Source organism: Ammospiza caudacuta, chromosome 2, assembly GCF_027887145.1.
Source record: "Ammospiza caudacuta isolate bAmmCau1 chromosome 2, bAmmCau1.pri, whole genome shotgun sequence".
NCBI lineage: Eukaryota > Metazoa > Chordata > Aves > Passeriformes > Passerellidae > Ammospiza > Ammospiza caudacuta.
Genome location: NC_080594.1, coordinates 87,487,141 through 87,505,730, shown reverse-complemented (window position 1 = coordinate 87,505,730; position 18,590 = coordinate 87,487,141). Strand labels below are relative to the sequence as shown.

The 18,590-nt window shown below is 39.5% G+C and overlaps 1 protein-coding gene across 1 annotated transcript in view; it reads left to right on the top strand.

Annotated features, from left to right (window-relative positions):
• The window catches only part of LOC131554959 (cohesin subunit SA-2-like), a 57,854-nt gene that overhangs the window by 23,801 nt on the left and 15,463 nt on the right, over nucleotides 1-18,590 (top strand). The window contains exons 14-23 of the mRNA XM_058800598.1: nucleotides 7,611-7,718; nucleotides 9,624-9,726; nucleotides 10,549-10,666; nucleotides 11,529-11,632; nucleotides 12,071-12,163; nucleotides 12,249-12,338; nucleotides 13,327-13,530; nucleotides 15,093-15,169; nucleotides 16,119-16,206; nucleotides 17,230-17,307. Of these exons, the coding sequence (XP_058656581.1) occupies nucleotides 7,611-7,718; nucleotides 9,624-9,726; nucleotides 10,549-10,666; nucleotides 11,529-11,632; nucleotides 12,071-12,163; nucleotides 12,249-12,338; nucleotides 13,327-13,530; nucleotides 15,093-15,169; nucleotides 16,119-16,206; nucleotides 17,230-17,307 (1,063 nt within the window). The remainder of the gene's footprint in view (nucleotides 1-7,610; nucleotides 7,719-9,623; nucleotides 9,727-10,548; nucleotides 10,667-11,528; nucleotides 11,633-12,070; nucleotides 12,164-12,248; nucleotides 12,339-13,326; nucleotides 13,531-15,092; nucleotides 15,170-16,118; nucleotides 16,207-17,229; nucleotides 17,308-18,590) is intronic.

Genomic DNA, 18,590 nt, shown 5'->3' with positions numbered 1-18,590 from the left:
TGTGTTTCCCTCTGAAAGGAAGTCTCACCTTTTTTAATATTGGCTTTTCTCAAAAAGAGCATTTGACAATCTTGGGGGAAGTTCCCACTGCAGATGGGGTCCCCACCCCACCTTCTGTCCCAGGATTGCCAGGTCTTGACCAGAAGCTTGGAGAACTCTGCCCTCTTCCCTGTCTCTGCACCTGATGCAGGAAGCTTTGAGCTTTGAGGCTGTTGATGGAATTTGGACTTTCAGATTCTTGGCTCCAGGGCAGAGAATCTGGTAGCCTTTGAGCCCATAGCAGACTGACAGGAAATGATCAAGTGTGTGATTTTGCTGAGGTGGAAGACTAACAGAAGAGTTGTTTTCTTGGGAAATTTACCTGCCAGCCATAGCTTTGGTAGGATAATGGCAAGCTGGAAGTGTGGGGAAGAATTACACTTAGTATTACAGAAGTATATAAATCTTTTTCTGATACATCCTTGAGCCGCATGTTTATTTTAGAAATGTCTTTATTTGCAAAATATGTGTAGAATAAATTTTCTGTCCCTCTTTCTCAAAGCAAAATGGGAATAAGAACTTCATTGCATTCCATTGATAATACAGTTGAGATGTTAGGACTCAGTGTCTCCTCTGTCTGAGAGTGTAAGTTGAATTTTGGTGATGTAGATGCTTATTTCCATGTACAGCATGAGACATTATCCAATAGCCTTGTGGGATTTGCTTCTCTATTTAAGCCAGAAGTATTAGTCATTGCTAGAGGAGCATGTAGACCTTAGTGGTCTAACTAATGTGGTGCTGTAGACATTTACATTAAATTTCAAGTATGTTTGTATATTGAGGTGCTGCTTGATTGTCTCCTGTCTCACTTCACATTCCACTGGTTTGAATGGCATTTTTCCAGGGCTCCTTCAATAGGCACATCAGAACAGCATATGATGCTGTGAGCACTGCACCCTCTTCTGAAGGTAGTGCCATTGTTTGGACCTCACTGGTAGTAGCCAGGGTTATATTGTTCCTGTTATATTGTTCCTGTGTGTTCAGTGTCCATGCCTACATCCCTTGGTTCCCCATGGTGCCTAGCTGTTGGAACAAAGCACAATGCAGGGCCCATGGATAACATGTCCCTGTGCTAGGAGGAGCAGCTCACCATTGTTGAAGTACAAAGATTCCATACACCAGTTAGGGCTGCACTTGTTCCGTATCTGAATTAACAAGAGCTATATTGGCACTGCAGCTGTTTATCATCTCTGGCTTTATTATAAGGGATCATTTTCTCATTAATGCAAACTGCAGCTATAAAAGTTTGATCAATGTTTCTTTTTCCCTGAAGCAATTTTTTCTGAATTTTGCTTAAATATGGTTTCCAGTGTGAATAAATGCCATATAAAGTTTTCTGAATGATATTTTTCCATCATGAGATGCAATTTTCATAAGTAAAATTAATACATTATGAAATTGTTTTTAATTAAGCTATGTAGAGACCTAGCAAATACATTCTTTCTTTTTGCTCATCTGTTGCATAGCCATCCTGCTTTGTTCCACGGTACACCCCCAGCTGGTCTGAGCCCTGCTGATTTGGCATAATTATTGGAGTGGTGAAAGTGTGCATTGGAGACTCAATAAGCAAATTCAACAACAGCTCTTCTCTTTGATAAGAGTAGTGCTGACCAGTCTGTAACTGTGTGAGGAGAATGCAAACAATATAGCCAGTCACATGCACAGGCTTCTTAACAAGAGCCTGCATCAAGGTCCTTTTCTAGCAGGGGAAAAGCTGATGCCTTAGTACCTACAATGGTGACAGAAAGGACTTGATGCTGGCAGTGCAGAAACAAAAACCTGCAGGGCTAATATGTCTCAAATAGATGTGTCTCATAGCTCAAAGCTTTTGTGTGTATCCAGATACACACAAAAAGTGTGTCTGGTTTTTGAGCAGTAGTGCTGCTTGATACATGCAGTAAAGCATGAAATTGAGTTGGGGACAGCAACTCCCCTGCCTCAAAGGGGATGATGAAGTAATAAATGACAGCTTGTGTAAATGGCATGGCTACTAGTATGCAGTGGTGGAATAAAATTTTTGCCACTTTTGCCACGCTGTCTTGGCTTGTCTTTGAATGACTACTTTTGTCATCTGCAAATTTGGCAACTGAATCCAAGTGACCCAACTTGTGTTTTTAGTGAGATGTGAGACACCTTTCAGATCAAGTTTCTGAAAGCTATTTTTAAAGCTACTGGAAAGAACCTCTATCTGAATTCTATTTGATCAGGAATCATTAATTAAAAAAAATAATCTTCATTGATGAGGTACAGACCTTCAGACCATGTCTCTAATCTTGGAGTAAATATTTTGTTACGTCATGACATGCGTCATCCAGTAATAGCTTTTTTTCTTCCAATTACTCAGTTGGGTAATTTTTCTTGGGAAAAATACATTATGTCAGTAACTTTCTTTGACTGACTTCCATAGTTGTCCTTTGGGTCAGCATAGAAGCAAGACTTTGGTGCTAATTTACCATTTTTGTGATGTTTTACAGTGGCAGGAAAGCTGTGCTCCATGTATGGTAGTAACAGGTTTGAGCATCTCTCAGCCATCACTGCATTCCAGTTCTGTGGAATGTACACTGACTACTCTGTATCCTACTGCCCCATAAAGCTGCTGTGCCTTTACATTCTCTCTCTTGATACCTAGAGAGGCAGTGAAAAAACTGATCTTTTCAATTCACTTATGTGTGTTATATTATTAAAAAAAATCCCAGTGCTGATTCAGATTTCTCTTGCTATGCATATACTTAGTTTTTTTTCAAATCCATATTTGTATTTTCTTCTTGTGTATCTCTGTGAGCTGAGAGTTTTTTTTCCTTCTTGTTGTTGCATGTTGTCTCAATTGAATGCAGTCTTTGGGCTAGTAGATTTCTGTTTTTATACAGCATGATGTGATCCTGGAACGGAAATGAGCCTATGAGGTTTAGCATAATAGAAATTATTAATGGTACTGAATTATGCATAATTGTTAGCATTAATGTTGCAAAGGATCTGACAGGGAATAGAACTAGGAAGGAAATAAAGAAGGAGAAGCATCAGTGACAATGAGAGACTAAGGTAAAAAAAACATTGCCTTTTAGGAGGCAAATTAGTTCAGTGTACCTACTGCTAGACAATTCTGTTAATTTTTGTGTGCTTAACTACCTAAAAGCGTAGAGGGATTTTGGAAAAGACAGCAAAATAAGGAAACCACAGTAGATGCATGGGGAAAGGTTACAGGTGGTGTGGGTAGGGGCACAAATCCACAATTAGCTTGAATATGTAAATAGCCCAGGGGAAAATGACTTTGATTTACTTTAGTTAAACGTAATTAGAAATTAAACTGAGTTTTAAACACAAAACACATCGGTCTGCCACAGCATAATCACAGTGTATTGCAACATGCTAATCCCATTGTACAGTGGGTGGGAAAGGACTATTGTTTCATTTTAGTGGCAACCATATTGTCATTTTGCTGATCACCGAAGTGTGTCTTGAAATAACCTGCAATGAGAGCAGAGGAGTGAGAGTGAAATTGCAGAACAGTTTAGTAGTACATGGTTTTTGTATTTAAAATTTTATTGCAGACATTAGAATACTTTTAACATACATGGTGTTTTGGTTGATAGTGTTCTGTGCACATATACTACTTTTACAATGCATCTGCAGATTTGGATGTTTAACTTGACTTAATTTTAAATGCGAAGTGACCAGATTCTTTTTTGATTGAGATGCTATACCTTGGATTGTCATCACAATAATGTGTACCAGATCTTGCCCTGCACAACCACTAAAAACAAAGGCTAGAGTAAAACTCTAAAGTGTGTCAGGTGTGTTTTTATTTTACTCTTGTGATTTTGATGATTTTCCTTGGTATGAGCAGACAGCATAGACCAAGTCAAGCTACTCCAGCAGTCATACCTCTTGCATGCAACCAAATAAAACAAAAAGCAAAATATGAAATCTTTCAACTGGTGCCATATGCGGAACAAAATGGGTCTGTGATCTCCCTCTAGAATGTCCCAGTTTCCTCTGGGACATGAAGACTGGGACATGTTCACACTGAAGTGCAGAGAAAGTGGTATGTCATGAGATTGGTATGTGGAAGGCCATGCCTGTTTATTTTTAGGTACCTAAACACTGGCAGGCACTTCTGGCTTAACCTTTATCTGTTGCTTGGCATGCTGAGGGCTGTAAATTTGCAGCAGTATTGCTGCTGTATTTGAAGTATTTGTTGTGTGGTTGACGATATCCTGATGGATGTAAAAAAGAAAGGCACACTTCAGTGTGGCAATGTTAGTGCTGGTGGTATCAGGTGTAGTCAATGCTGCTGCTTGCAGAAGCAGGTAAAATGCCTGGGCACTCATTTCAGAGGGAGCTATGAGCCTAAACCTCATCATGGTCAGAGAGTGGTGGTTGAACAGTAATAGTAGTAGTAGTGCCCACAGGTATTCCCTCCCACTCAAGAAAGGAAAAGGCAGAAGATCAGGTGCTCCAGTGGTGTCAGGAGTGTCTGTCAGCTCGTGTTGCAAAGGAAATGGATTCTTCTGCCTTCCTTTGCTTCTCTGCTGTTTGGGAGTGCTTCCTTTGCAGCTGGAGCAGCATCTCACCTACTTATGTCTTGAGGAGGGAGTAAATAATACTGCACTAGATGAATGTAATGGATAAATTCCCAACCTCTTAGAAGACAAAATTAAAAATGGAGAAGTTGGGATTTTGGAAATCACAGAATGGCTGAAGTTAGAAGGGTTGTCTGGTCCAACCCCCTGCTCAAGAAGAGCCTCGTAGAGCACATTGCCCAGGACTGCATCTGTATGGCTTTTGAGTATCTCCAGCAATGGAGACTCCACAGCCTCCCTTGGCAGCCAGTGCCAGTTCTCTGCCACCCTCACAGTAAAAACATGTTTGTCAGTGTTCAGAAGGAGCCTCTTGTGTTTCTGTTTGTGCCTGTTGCTTCTGGTCTTGGGCACCAGGAGCAGAAGCCTGTCTCTCCCACTACCAGGTACTTACACACATTGCTAAGATCCCCCTGAACCTTCTTTCCTCCAGGCTCAACAGTCCCTGCTCCTTTGACCTTTCCTCAAAGGAGAGATGCTCCAGTTCCAGGAAAGATGATCCCCAGATCATCTCTGTGACCCTTTCTTGATCTCTCCCCAGTCTGTCTTGTGTACTGGGGAGCCCAGCCCTGGACACAGCACTGCAGGTGTGGCTTCACCAGTGCTGTGTAGAGGGGAAGGATCACGTCCCCAAACCTGCTGGTAACACCTAATGCAGATACCATTGGGATACCAGTCACCTTCTTGTCAGCAAGAGAACATTGGTGGCTCATGTTCAACTTGGTGTGTACCAGGATTCCTTTTCTAAGGGTAGAAAATACCTATGGAAAAGCAGTTTCATTAGTGCTGGAGAGGAAGAGTCCTTGATTTCTATCCAGAGAGATAGGTATTGCTTAGGTCTTCAAGCTATCTGAATGATTTAGTCAAGGAACTCTTTTAAAATAGAAACATTCAGGTATTGCATTCATTATTTCTATAAATGTGCTAAAGAGAGAAAACCTGAAATACAAAGAAGAAAAAAAATTAAATAGAAAAAATGTGTGCATTTGAGTGGCATGTTCATACAGGAAATTTCATTTAAGCACAAGAAGAAGGTTTTTCACTGTGGAGTGATCCAATACTGGAATACATTGCCAGAGATGTTGTAGAGTCTTTGACTTCATGGATTGGACACATCAACCTGCTGTAGCTGATCCTCATGGAGCAGATGTTCTGCAGAGGTGCTGACCATCCTCAGTGCTCTATGATTCTGAATTGGTTCAGTTCAGATCACCATATGTTTGTGAAATTTCTTATATTCCCAGCTGTCCACCTGTTTTGAAAAATATATAGAGAAAAAATGACAAAGACATCTTCATGGAAACTAGTGCTTTAAAAGAATTCAATAATAGATTGACATTAAAAAATGAAAGAAACATTGTCAGACTGCTATTTTTTCTGTAAATTCCCCACAGCCTTTTAATATTTATTATATCATGTCTTTTTATTCCTGTAAGTGCTATTTGTTGTCATTCTTTGTTTTACTCTCACTTGTTAAACTTGTAGAAGTTTAATAAATTTGATCATTCATGGCTTCACAGGACACACCACTGCTTATTCATGTGCTCTAATGCACCATAAAACCATATTACTTATTTTTTTACTGCTTAACATCAATAAACACATTTTTACTGTACTTTCTCAGTTCTGTAGATAGTTAAATAGTGACATAAATATTTCTCTTTATGGTGATTTCTTGATATGTATTCCTTTACACTTCCTATATGTTCTATTGCTGCAAATATATTCTCTAGGTAATTGCATGTTTAAAGAGTCCACCAAAACCTGCCTTAAATATGTAAGGCAGCTTTTATTTCACATTATCCTATGAGACTGATTCATCATTTTTGGAGACATACCATTAGCGCTTTCATTTAAAGACTTTTTAATGGATGCTCCAGTGATAATCTCACCTAGTAGGAGCTCACTTCTTTTTCAGTCAGGTTGGAGGATATTTTGGGGCTTTGTGACTTGTGAGGATGCTAAAGGATGCAATGGGTTGGAGGCAAATGGGCAAGCATAGGAAAGACTGCTGATTTTCTGTAGACATCACCCTTAGCTGAAGAATAGCATGAATCCTCAGTTGCAGAGAGGGTGTTGGACCACAGGTGTAGATGGTTTTAAAATGTTACTACTCAAGGATTGAATGCAGTGATCAATAAAAACCCTTTCCTCTCAGCTGGGTGTAGTAAGTGTCAGGATCTCATGGGTTGCTCTTTTATTTTCTGAAGTAGCCTAGTCCAGTGACATTGTTGTGGCAGCAAGAAGCAGTTATTTGGAAACTTTAATCCTGGATTTGGACTTCACTGCTCTGGTACCTCTTCATTGGGTTATTCAACCTTGATGCTTCAGTTTCTTTTTTGTAAATAGTTGATATGAATACCATTTCTATCTCTCAGAGAGTGTTCTGGGTTTACTAGTGGCATGTGGTGTTCTCAAGATGTGTAGCTGAATGAAAAAGTCATGACTTTGAATGTGTTTGTGCAGAGAGGTCACAGCCATAAGCGTGCCATCAAGAATGTGTTTTGATTTCCTTTTTTGTGGGATTCTAGTGTAATAGAATATATTAGAATATATTTTATATATATATAATTTAATAAATGACTTAAGAATAATTTGTACTACAGAATGAAGGTTTCTAATTGTTTATTATCTTCTGTGGTGAACATCTAAGCATAGAGTAAATGCATGATTTTCCTGTTTTATTACTATTACTCTTTTTTCCGTGATCACTGATCAACTGTAATTATACTTTAAATTATTGTTCATGTCCATGCAGTGGGCCTGGTTTGTCACGGTTTACACAAACCTCTGTTTCTCTACACAGTGAGTAAAAGAACACTGCCAATTTTGTTTGAGAGCATTTTTAGAAATGTCCTACAAAAATTTACACATAGCTGTGTAAACAAGTTGCAGGGTTATGGAGAATCAAGCCTAGTAAAAGCTGGACATAGCATTCATGCTATTCTTTGCAGATAAACCTGGCCTATAACTTCCGTTGTTATTTTTGCCTAGGAACTGTGGGGATGTGTTATCAGCTGAAGACTGTGAAATGTTATACCAGTTTGTTTATGCCACTCACCGGCCGCTTGCAGTAGCAGCTGGGGAATTCCTTTATAAAAGGTATCTCTGCCTGCCTACTTCTTGCATAGTCTCATTAGTTTTGGAATTAAGGTGGATTTATTTAAGGGGGATATTAAGCATTAATTTTTCTGATGAAAGTATGGGCCACCTTTCTTCTGGTAATCAGAAGAGAAATGCTGTCTGGGGATAATTGCATGTTTTTCTGCACAGCCCTGAAACAATAGGTATGAGAAAAGTTGCAAGACTAACACAGGGAATTTGAAACTAATTGATCCACAAGTGCCGTGCTATGTTGAGAACATGCCCTCTTTCTCTCTACTTTCCTATTTGCTTCTTACAAGCTAATCTGTCACCTGGCATCTGCTGGATTTTCATAGTTTGATGATTAATCACAAAAATGGCCTCCTCGTCTCCCTTTGGAAGTTGCCTTATACATTGTAAAGGCTTTGAATAATGAGAGATGCAGCAGATTAAAAAACCCTCCCAGTTTCCTGTCAGGTTAATGAAATACAGGTTTTATCTTCCCCAGGAGTAACTCTTATAAATGGGCTTCTTATAACACTGCTTGCATGAAGTTGTATGGAGTTGGCATGCTAAAAAGGGAAGAGACAAATATTCTGTCTTTAGCACTGAGAGAAATAATCTTGACTTACAAAAATAAATGAAAATAAAAATATTTAGGCAAGGATTTTGTGGGGGAACATTCAGAAATAATAATCATGTTTCCATGCATACAGAATCTCTTCCTAGTTGTGTTTTCCTGTCTAACTGAAATGTTGGCATTCTGGAATTTGTGGAGCTAAGTCCAACAGAAAGACAAATGAAGAGTAACTTCTGTTTTGATGAATCTGCTATTACATCTGCTAGACTTAGTTGTTTGTGTTGGTCCTAATATGCTCTCATAAATTAGATGTTTCTCCTGTCAGAACTCAGCTGCATTTTGCTACCAAAGTTATTTCCCTGATAACTTTGCCAGTGCCTTATGAACACCTTGACCTTGTAAATCTCATCCTTGTTCTTGTTTGCCTCTCTCCAGCACTTTTTCCAGTATAGAATGTTTGTTTTGGTGTGATAAGAGATGTTAGTGACACCCTCCTTTCCCTGGTTATACTGCTAAGTTTTAGTATAAATGCTTATGCTTTCCACCCCTGCTGCCCCTTCTTCTCAGCTTGCACAAAATCTCTTCCATGTCTGCATATTTTAACTAAGGTTACTTAGCTGGCATAAATTATGCCAGCAGAAACTCTTCCTGAATGCACAAGCTTTTGCTGACATTTAGTAGTGTGGTCTAGCTCTTAAATCCAAGCTGTTTGGGCCTTACATTAATCTGCAGGGATGGCCTTCCTGTATTTATCTTGAGATTAGCACTTTTTGTGGGTAGTAGTCAGAACCATTTTGGATAAAGGGGGAAATGGAAGTGTCATACTGTGGTTCATACTTTAGACAGAAGAGGAAGAGCAGAGTTTCCACTGTATTTGTGATGTTAATTGCCTCTTATAATTACAAGGTACTGTGCCTTCCTTAAGAAGCTGCAGTTCCAAGATGCACTATGATGTGAATAGTGGCTGTGTGGTAATATCTCTGCTGTGTTGTTAAGGTTTTAAATTTGGCCTAGAGCAAGCCTCTTTTCAAGCATGAGCAAATGCCTACATTGTTGTATGGTCAGTTTATGGAATCTGCATCCATCATCCAGACGGGTGGCAGGGTGCTGGTGAAACTGTCAGAAATAGTCTCTGCATCCACAGGGATAGCATGTCTCTCTTTTCAATGGAAAACAATCTTTTTTCCTTTCATCTTATAAAAAAGTCTAATGAGATTTGGGGTCAATAAGTAGACACTTGAGAGAAAGAAGTCCTTGTGATCTTGTCAGAATTAGTGTTACATTGGTAAATGAGTGTAAGGAGAATGTGGCAGAACTGGACTGACTTGCTTTTCTTTTGGCAGGCTGCTTAGTCATGGGGGAGATAAAGTTCAGCCCAAAGGAGGAAAGTTTGGGGCGAGCACTGACCAGTTGAAAAGATTAATACACTTTTTCCTGGAGAGTGAGGTGAGAACTGGCCGTGCAGTAAGCCTTTTAAATCCAGTGTTGCGTGTTAAATCAGTTATCTTCTTGCTTTTGAAAGCAATTTCTGTTGATGAGCTCTGAAATGTGTGGAGTTAGAAATGTTTTTACTCTCTAGATTAAGTTTTTAGTGAAGCCATTTCTGTTCTGTTGTATTAAACCTAATTTACAAGTGTGCTGATGGAGAGAATCAGTGCTGAGGCAGTTTCTAGAAACAACCAGAAAAACTAATGCCACCAAATTAAGGTTTTTTGGTATATGTCCATGTCTTTCTGGAGGCAGATGTGGGTTGCTGTACCATGGTTCCATGCTGACCAAAGACTGTAGTTTTATGAGAGTTTTATCAGCTTAAGTGCTGATAAACAGTTCACTGTTTAGCTTTTGCAGGGGTGCTGATCTCTATCTAGCCAAAGTGTCTCAGGCACAGCAGTTTTGAATCTTTCTGCAAAGAATTGGATGGATGACTTGTTTCTAGTCCTGTGACTGCATTTTTGGCTGTTACAGTCAGCAATATACAGCAATAGTTTCAGAGATTATTTAATTTAAATTTAAACTTGTATTAAAAAGGAAAATTGCAATTCTTTGCCTACTTTTCCTGATTTTTTATCCCACTTTCCTGCTTTGTATCAGGTTGAACACATGGTGTTTAAATGTTGATTGTCCTGGAAATAAATGTGCTGGAATACTGCATTTGAATATATATGTGAATGACAGAGCTTTGTCATTGGACAGAGGGAGAGGAACATATGAAGCTTATTTCTTTTAGTGATGTGTTTGCTTCTATAAGCTTGTGTTTTTAATCCCTAGCTACACAAACATGTTGCATACCTGGTAGACAGCTTGTGGGACTGGGCAGGCAAATTCCTGAAGGACTGGGAGTGCATGACTACTCTTCTATTAAAAAATTATGAAGAAGATGGAGAAGGTGGGTAAGCAAAGAATTTAGTTTTGTCTGAATGAATCTCCCCGTGCTATTTTTTGAACCTTGCCTTAGCTAGTTTAGGATCATTTCATATTGCAGTACCATTTGCTCCCAGATTGTTGTCCCCAAGTGCCACAAAGCAGATGCAACAATGCACTGCTAGTGTAATATTTATATCAACATACTTGTTTTATTCAGTATTCTGTATTTATGTAATGTTAGTTTAGAACCTGTCCAGTAAATACTTGTGTAATTAAGCCATGATGCTTATGTAGTGTTCGCTTTGTTTGTCCAAAACTGTAGAATCTAAAAGTATTAATAGATTGAAATGCAGTTATTGTCAGGCTTTTACTCCTTCCTCAAAAGAAAATGAGTAATGTATTGAGTTCACTAACATCTAACACTAGAGGGTTTTTTTTTTTGTAGAATTATTTTAAAGTGAATTTAAATAAATCTTTAAAGTCCCTTCCAACCCAAACCGTTCTGTGAATAGTTGTTGTAGACCCGGAGTTGATTGTGTGATTAAAATCAATTTGTAGACCCAGTGCGTTAGAACATTTTGGTACTCAAAGAAGATTCGTCCTAAATGAGACACTAGTCAGTAGGAGACCTCATTAAAACTGCCTGTGTTTTTGCAAGCCCAACTGCCCCAAAAAGTGAAGCCATTAAGGGATTAATGGTACTCACTAAATGTAGAAAATAACTTCCTTCAAATGAAGTCAAGCACTCTTTAGCTGTTTATTTAGCAACACTGCATTCTTTAGTGTCCTTCCACAGTTCCTCAGGTAAATGAGTAGGCTTTACATCAATTGTTGCTGCATCTTCACTTTTCTTTTGTGTGATGCTGAGGCTGATTTACTTCCAGCTCTGAGTGATGCCCAGGAAAGCGCTCTCATTGAAATCATCCTCGCAACAGTCAGAGAAGCAGCTGAAGGTCATCCTCCAGTGGGCAGAGGTGCAGCCAAAAAAGTCAGTGCATCTTAGTCTTATTTATTGTCCTGTCATCACATTATCTTTGCCTTATGTACTTTGCCAGACAGCTTGTTCCTAGTTGGAGATGTATCTTAGGAAATAAAATAACTTATTTTTCTGAAGTTTTGCAGTGTCTTTTCACCTCTAGATCTTGTTAGAAGTGGATGTTGAAGGAGATGAGCATTAGAGAAGAGCCACTTGAAGCATGTTACTGACAAATGATGAGCATTTTATCCATGACATATAGCTGTTCAGCAATTTGCATCTAATTTAAGATCAACCAAAAAAAAATCATCTGGTTTTGTTCATGGAAAAGTGTCTCTATCTTAGGTTGATATGCTTGAGACAATGCAATATAAGTTAAGCTTGTGTTATATGTAAGATTCCACTCAATCCCAGAGATTTTATAATTTTAACCAAGTTCTTTATCTGCAGATTTTGTCAGTAAAAGAGAAGAAAATCCAATTGGAAGATTGTACCAAAATTACTGAGCACTTTATTATGGTGCTTCCTCAGCTCTTGGCAAAGGTAAATAACAGCTGCTCTATGAATGCATGTTAAATATTTCATGAAAATTCCTGTAATGTACTCATATCCTGTTTTTTCTCTGCAGTATTCAACAGATGCACAAAAAGTGGCAAATCTTCTGCAGATTCCTCAGTATTATGATTTAGATGTTTGCAGTACGGGACATCTAGAGAAGGTGAATAGGATTTGGGATAATCTGTTCACGTGGAATGCTCTATTTATGTGACAATGTCGGGAGTTTAACAGGATTTGGAACAAGTAGAAAATTGTTGAAATACAATTAAATGGTCTCATACCTTAAGAAAAGTGCTCTTATTCAGGCTTTACTTTTTGGTTTGGAGCTGCAAAAAAAGGCCTTAGTGCTTGTCAGTTCTGATACGTGGGGTTGGGCCTTGGTGGATAACGATTTGTGGTTTTGTGTGGTAGACCCAGCCCTGGGTGTTTTCATTCCTGGCTGGAGGGAGGGTGGATTATGCCATGTGTCTTAAGTTGGTGTCTCCCAGGAGTTTACTGCAGAATAGGTTTCATTCTCCATGAAGGCTGACTCCCAGCTGCTGGGGAATGACAGTGACTGAAAGATAAGAATGGAGATAATATATCTGCTGATGGGAAAGGGATGGTCAGAAACGGATAGATGAAATCCTCGAAATAGCTTAACATATTCTTGAGCAGGGGTGTTTACAGGGAGGCAGTGTTAGGCAAACACTCTGAGGTTAATTTCAGCCTAAAACTTGAACTGGAAGAGAGCAAGTCAGCACAATAGCACAAATTACCTCTTCCCACTAAGAGTGAAGAACCCTGTTGCTGACATGATCCAAAACTTTCTCCATTGCTGATGGAGACAACTTCTACTGTTTAAAGACAGACCTGTCCTTTGGAAAGGCATTTATTCCCTATGTAATGCTAGCCATGTATTGCTAAAGTAGAACTTAAAGCAGTTGCTTCATTCTTTAGGAAGATCTAGAGACATAATGATGAAAGAGAGCTATAAACACAGAAAAAAAATGTTGTGGTGTTTAGTTCTACTCCTCTTCTGCTTAGAGTGGCATTTGTTTCATCTTGTTTATATGACCCATAGGGATATATGGGCCTAGTGAAATGATTTGAAGCATAAAAGGATTTTTGTACAATTTACCTATAAATGCCCCTTTTATCACGTGCAGCACTTGGATGCTTTGCTGAGAGAGATAAAAGACATTGTGGCCAAACACTCCGACATGTCTGTCCTGGAGGCTTCCTCCAGGACTTATTATATCCTCTGCCGGGAGGAAATTGCCATCTATAGCCAGGTGGATTGTGCTCGAACTCAAATGATAGATGAGTTGATGAAACAGCTTAACCAGCTACTAGATTGCTTCTGGCAAAAGGTGAGTGTGGCTCTTTGAGGGGTAAGCAGACTGTTTTCCTAGGGAAAAAGAGGAAGACAAAGAAAATTAAGGAGGATATGGAACTATTCTTCACCTGCCATTTCTGCTTGAAGGAGGCAGAACTCTAAAAGATGAGTTTGCACCTCTGAAAAGAATGGTTCTTCACATTTTAATGAAGCAGATATATTTTGGCAGTATATTTTGGCAGGAATAGAGCTGGGAAAATAATAAACAAGGTAACCCATGCCACCAATTGGGCATTGTATATCTTCTGGCAGGCTTTTATTGGATGCTGATGTTGTAAAATGTGTCAAGCCAAAAGGTCCCCTAACCTCAGAATTATTTTGTTGATCTGTGCCAGTGTGGGAGAATGTGTACTTGTGAGGAACAAAATTGCTACACCAGATATTCGGGACCTAAGAAATTGCTTTGTAGTTACTCCAGTGCTGTGCCAAAGATACTATGTGCAAAATCAGCTAGTGAGTGCTGCTGGTCTACAGGTGATGAGAATCTCCCCAAAAAGGTACAGTTCTGTAGTTCTCCATGTTTGACTGTACATAGGATGCCCTTTGTGCTGTCACTTGGATGTAGGGAAAAAAAACAAGCAAACAGCAGTCCAACCAAGCAAAATGCAGATTGTATAGCTTTGAGGGTCTTGGAAATAATGCCTTCCTCCTTGGAAGAGGACTGCAGTCTCCCTCAAAGCTTTTCATTAGGTCTAAAAAGCAGAAACAGCTGGTGGGATATGAATAGCTTGCTGGCTGAGCAGAACAACAGAAGCCTGCAGCTGATCTGATCAACTGTGCCGTCATGAACAGGTGTCATGCCATGGTATGAGAGTTAACACTGGCAAGTTTTTATTGGACACAGGGATATTGCAAAATGTGTCAAGCCAAAAAATCCCCTAACCTCAGATTGGATTAATTTTATTGGTCGTAAATAGAGATCTATGTCAATGTGGGAGAATGTGTACTTATGAGAAACAAGATCAGTGCAAGACCAGGGATTCTTCGACTCCTCCGTCGTGTGATCTATATCTAAATAAAGAGATTTTTCTCCTGGAACTCCTCCCTTCTAATTCCTGGTTGTATATTTTGTCCCCCAGAATCACATAGTATACTTGTGGAAACTACAGCAATTGCATCTATGGGAAAGTATTTAATATATTTTTAGCTATCTTTGAATGTGATCTGGCAGCTGGAAGCAGGGAAGGTCAGCACCATGTGAACACTTAGCTTTCCAGAGATCCTTAGCAACTGTGTGAGGGACCATGTTAGACTAATTGCTACTTTTTGCTCTGTGTTAGCAATACTGCAACCTCTAGGGGGGCTGCCATTGGTTTATTAATGACAGGGATTTTCCCTTGTACAAAATTCCTGTGCAGTTATATTGTTTTCTTTTGACTGTAGAGCAGGACATGAGTAGCGTGGTTAAAGGTAAAGGTTAAAAGAGGGCTGGAGGAGAGTGATCCAGGCTTGTGGGTTGGTTGGGAAGGGAACACTGTCTTTCCTTTGGCCCACACTGGCTAATTCCTTTCTCTTTCCCAAACTTCCATGATTTAGGAAGGAGGATTTTGTACAGACGCAGGAGAAATTTCCCGGATGCATTCTACTTTGAGAAGAGTAGCAGCTTTTCATAAGTGAGATCTTTATTTACACAATTTATTTTCCCATGTACTTAAAGTATCAACCTTACACATGCAAAGTGAGAATTGCTTGTTGGGTTTATCAGGTTTTTTCTCAAGAGAATGAAAGTGATCCCTATGAGAGGTGCTGCAAGGTTTAGTTTCTTTTTAATAGAACTGTACTCTTGGATATGGAATTATTTTTGGACTCATTATTGAGCATCAGCCCTAATGTGGCTGAGAAGTTTATGCTACAGAATTGAGATGTTGGAGTGGACACAGAGATCCCCTCTGTGGTGCCTCTGTCCTAGTTAGGTGTTTTTCCACAGCCTTACTAACAAGACTGGTGGTCACTCTGAAGGGGGTGTAGTGAATGCAGTTGTTCTTTGTAGCAGGCGTAATCTGCATTTTGTTTTTAGTTTATCTGATCTTCTTTTGTTAAATATGATTTCTCAAAACCTTGGCTCTCCAGAGATTGGTAAATTGTCATGCAAGCTAGTACAGAGGTTAGGGGAATTGGGCCTTCTCAATGTGTGTATTACCTGTCCAGCCTGCTGGGGCTACTGTGGTTTTCCACAGAGAAGTCTAATGTTGAGTTGAGAATACTCAAGACTATTAGAAACAGTCTTTTAGAGTGGGCTGAGGACATTGTTCTTTAGACCTTTTTGGGTACTTGAAGACTATGCATAAAGTATAGGAAAAGATACAGAACTCAGGTTTCTTTTTCCTCTCCTCATGGCGCTGCAGTTTTGTGGTAGGAGTGTAGACTGTAAAGCTATGGTCTAAAGACTGCAGTGTTAGATGATGAAAACCTAATTTTTCCCCCTCATAATTAATATTTAGTTGTTTAATGTTATTTCTATACATCATATGAAGGCAAAAATAGGATACGTTTAACCTGTTTGATCAGGTGAATCTTCATTTCTTGCTTAGTGTATCACTATTATTTCTTATTCATCTGCAGTGCCCATGATCTCACCAAATGGAATCTGTATGACAAGACTTTAAAGTTCCTGGTGTTTGAAACAGAACACGGCAGTTTGCCTGTTCTGGTGAGTAGTTAATATTTAACATTGAAAGAAGTTTTTCTTGATGAAAGCACAAAGAAATACAAAGTATTAAATAATCTTATATGTCAGTGCCCTATGAGACAGGAAGATACTGTGTCCATTTCTCAGTCTGGGAAACTGAGGCTGTCTTTGGTTATTGGAATCTGTAAATTAATGCCTCTATATGAATTAAGTTTGGAAAGTTTTCAGAACTGTGACATCTGGACATCTGACATCTGGATTGATCCTTGGTCACGTTCAGTACTTCCGATAATTGCATAGTCTCAGTTTCAGTACATATGAAATCATTGGGACCGTGAGGAACCCCCTTTATATTGCATGTAACCAGAAATTGGAATACTTTGGATCTGTTGCTTACACGTTGACTCTTGTTGTGGTGGTTTATAATTACCAGCTATCTCAACTGCAGCCTTTTGGTTATCTGGTTGCCTCACCTCAAACTCTGTATGAAGATGGAGTTGTGTGTTCTAGGATTGCAAGGTGAAATATTTCAGCAGTTATGAATGAAACCAGCCCCTCTTTGCAGGAGAGAACTTGGGGGACTTTTTGGCAAGGGGTGAAGTTTAGTTGAGTAGAGAGAGCCTGCAACCAGTGGGTAGAAGTGGACTCCTTTAGATGGAGCATTGGAGCACCAAGGTTTAGCTTCTGCTCTGAACTGGCCTCTGGAGGAGTCTGTCTTTAATCAAAGGCTTTAAAGAACTCCCAAGGAGCTAAGCTCAAGTGAGCCTCTGGGAATACACTTTTGGATATGTGGGTTGCTTTCCCTTGAACTCATGGAGATGTCTCAGAAGTTCTGCAAAATCAGCACCTTAGTAATGAAGTTTCTCAGGGGGCAATGCTTGCTTATATGTAAACCTTTTAAATTTATTTTAAGGATCTAAATACAACTGGGAAGTGTTCATGTGAGCAGCATGCTGAATGTCAGGCTTGAATGCTTTGTTTAGTCTTAAGCTTTTTGCTGCTGAGCCTTTAATGTAAATAAAGGACATGTGTTTTTATTTGCAGATTATCCTACCAGCTCTCCAGTGCACTTATTTCTCTCTCCTGTGGCAACTAGCTGCAGTTTCGGAAAATTCTCCCAAGGTTGGTCGCTGCTGTAATTTTGAAGCTAGTTTCACCTCATAGAAGTTTACCCTTATAGAAGTTAAAGCTAATTTACCTGTTCTGAGATTTCTTGAAAAAGCAAGCTTATAAGAAGATAGTTTGTCTGTTTTCTTGAGGAAACCAAATCGAATTGAGGCATTTTCTCTCTATATTATCCTCTTTTTTTTTTTTTTTTTTACCTGTATGTGCTTTTTCAGTCTGCAGGAACAATGGTTCACTGCTATTTTTACTGCAAAACATGTGCATCAAATTCCTAGGGCTTGATGGAGATAAGGAACTTGTCTCACTGCCAGTTTGTTGTTTTCTTGTTTTAAGCAGCAAAGAATATTAAGTGAAAACTCCAGGACATTCTGTAACTTTGTTTCTTTTTTAAATTTTCTTCATTTACCAACCTGCGTATTTCTGTCAGAAAGGATGAGGAAGGTGGTAATTTTCTCATTGGTTGACTATTTATTTACATGATTTTTAAAAGTATCAAGCTTTAGCAGATGTTTCAGAAGAAAGTCTAGTTTGAGACACCAGAAAGGAAAACTCTTTTATGTTTTATTTCATGTGTGAATGTGTACCCTGTGGGGCTCCTCCTCATGATGATTTCTGACTCCAGTGGGTGCTGCTTTGTCATTCTGTCCCCTTCCCTGGTGCTCGTGTGCACCAGGACAGGCGCTGACATGGACATTGGCGTGAGGAATGCCAGCTGGGGCGTTACCCGTTTGGCCACTGATTCACTGCCTATTCCCGTCCCGTTCCATTCCTGCCTGGATCCCCACATCTCTCACTGCTCCAGTGTGTTCTGCCTTTCACTCCAGACACAGTTAGCTCAGCTTGGTAATGGGGCAGCACATTTTTTAATTTGGCCTTCATATGGGAGCAAATTTTGATTGGAAGCAGATGTGACGGTGCACTCTGCAGGGCCAAATCTGGATGTTGGCAGATAGAGAAGTTCCAAGAGCAAAAAAAAAAAAAAAAATTCCTGGACAGCAGCTCTGTTATTTCCCCTTGCTCCTCCCCTAGCAGTGTTAGGAGAATGTATTGCCCCTTACCTGGTTCTCCTCAGCATGTCCTGGGATGAATCCCTTTTCTTATACATGTAGAGCTGCGTAACATGAAATCTGCCTCTCTTGAAGGGCATTCCTTTTACACTGATGGCTCAGAGCTCAGTGCAGTACAGCTGAGACCTGGTCAGAAAGTCTACTGTACAGCTGCGAGCAAACCAAATAGTCTCCCATACTGGATTCATCTTAACAAAGTGTGGTGTCTTAAGT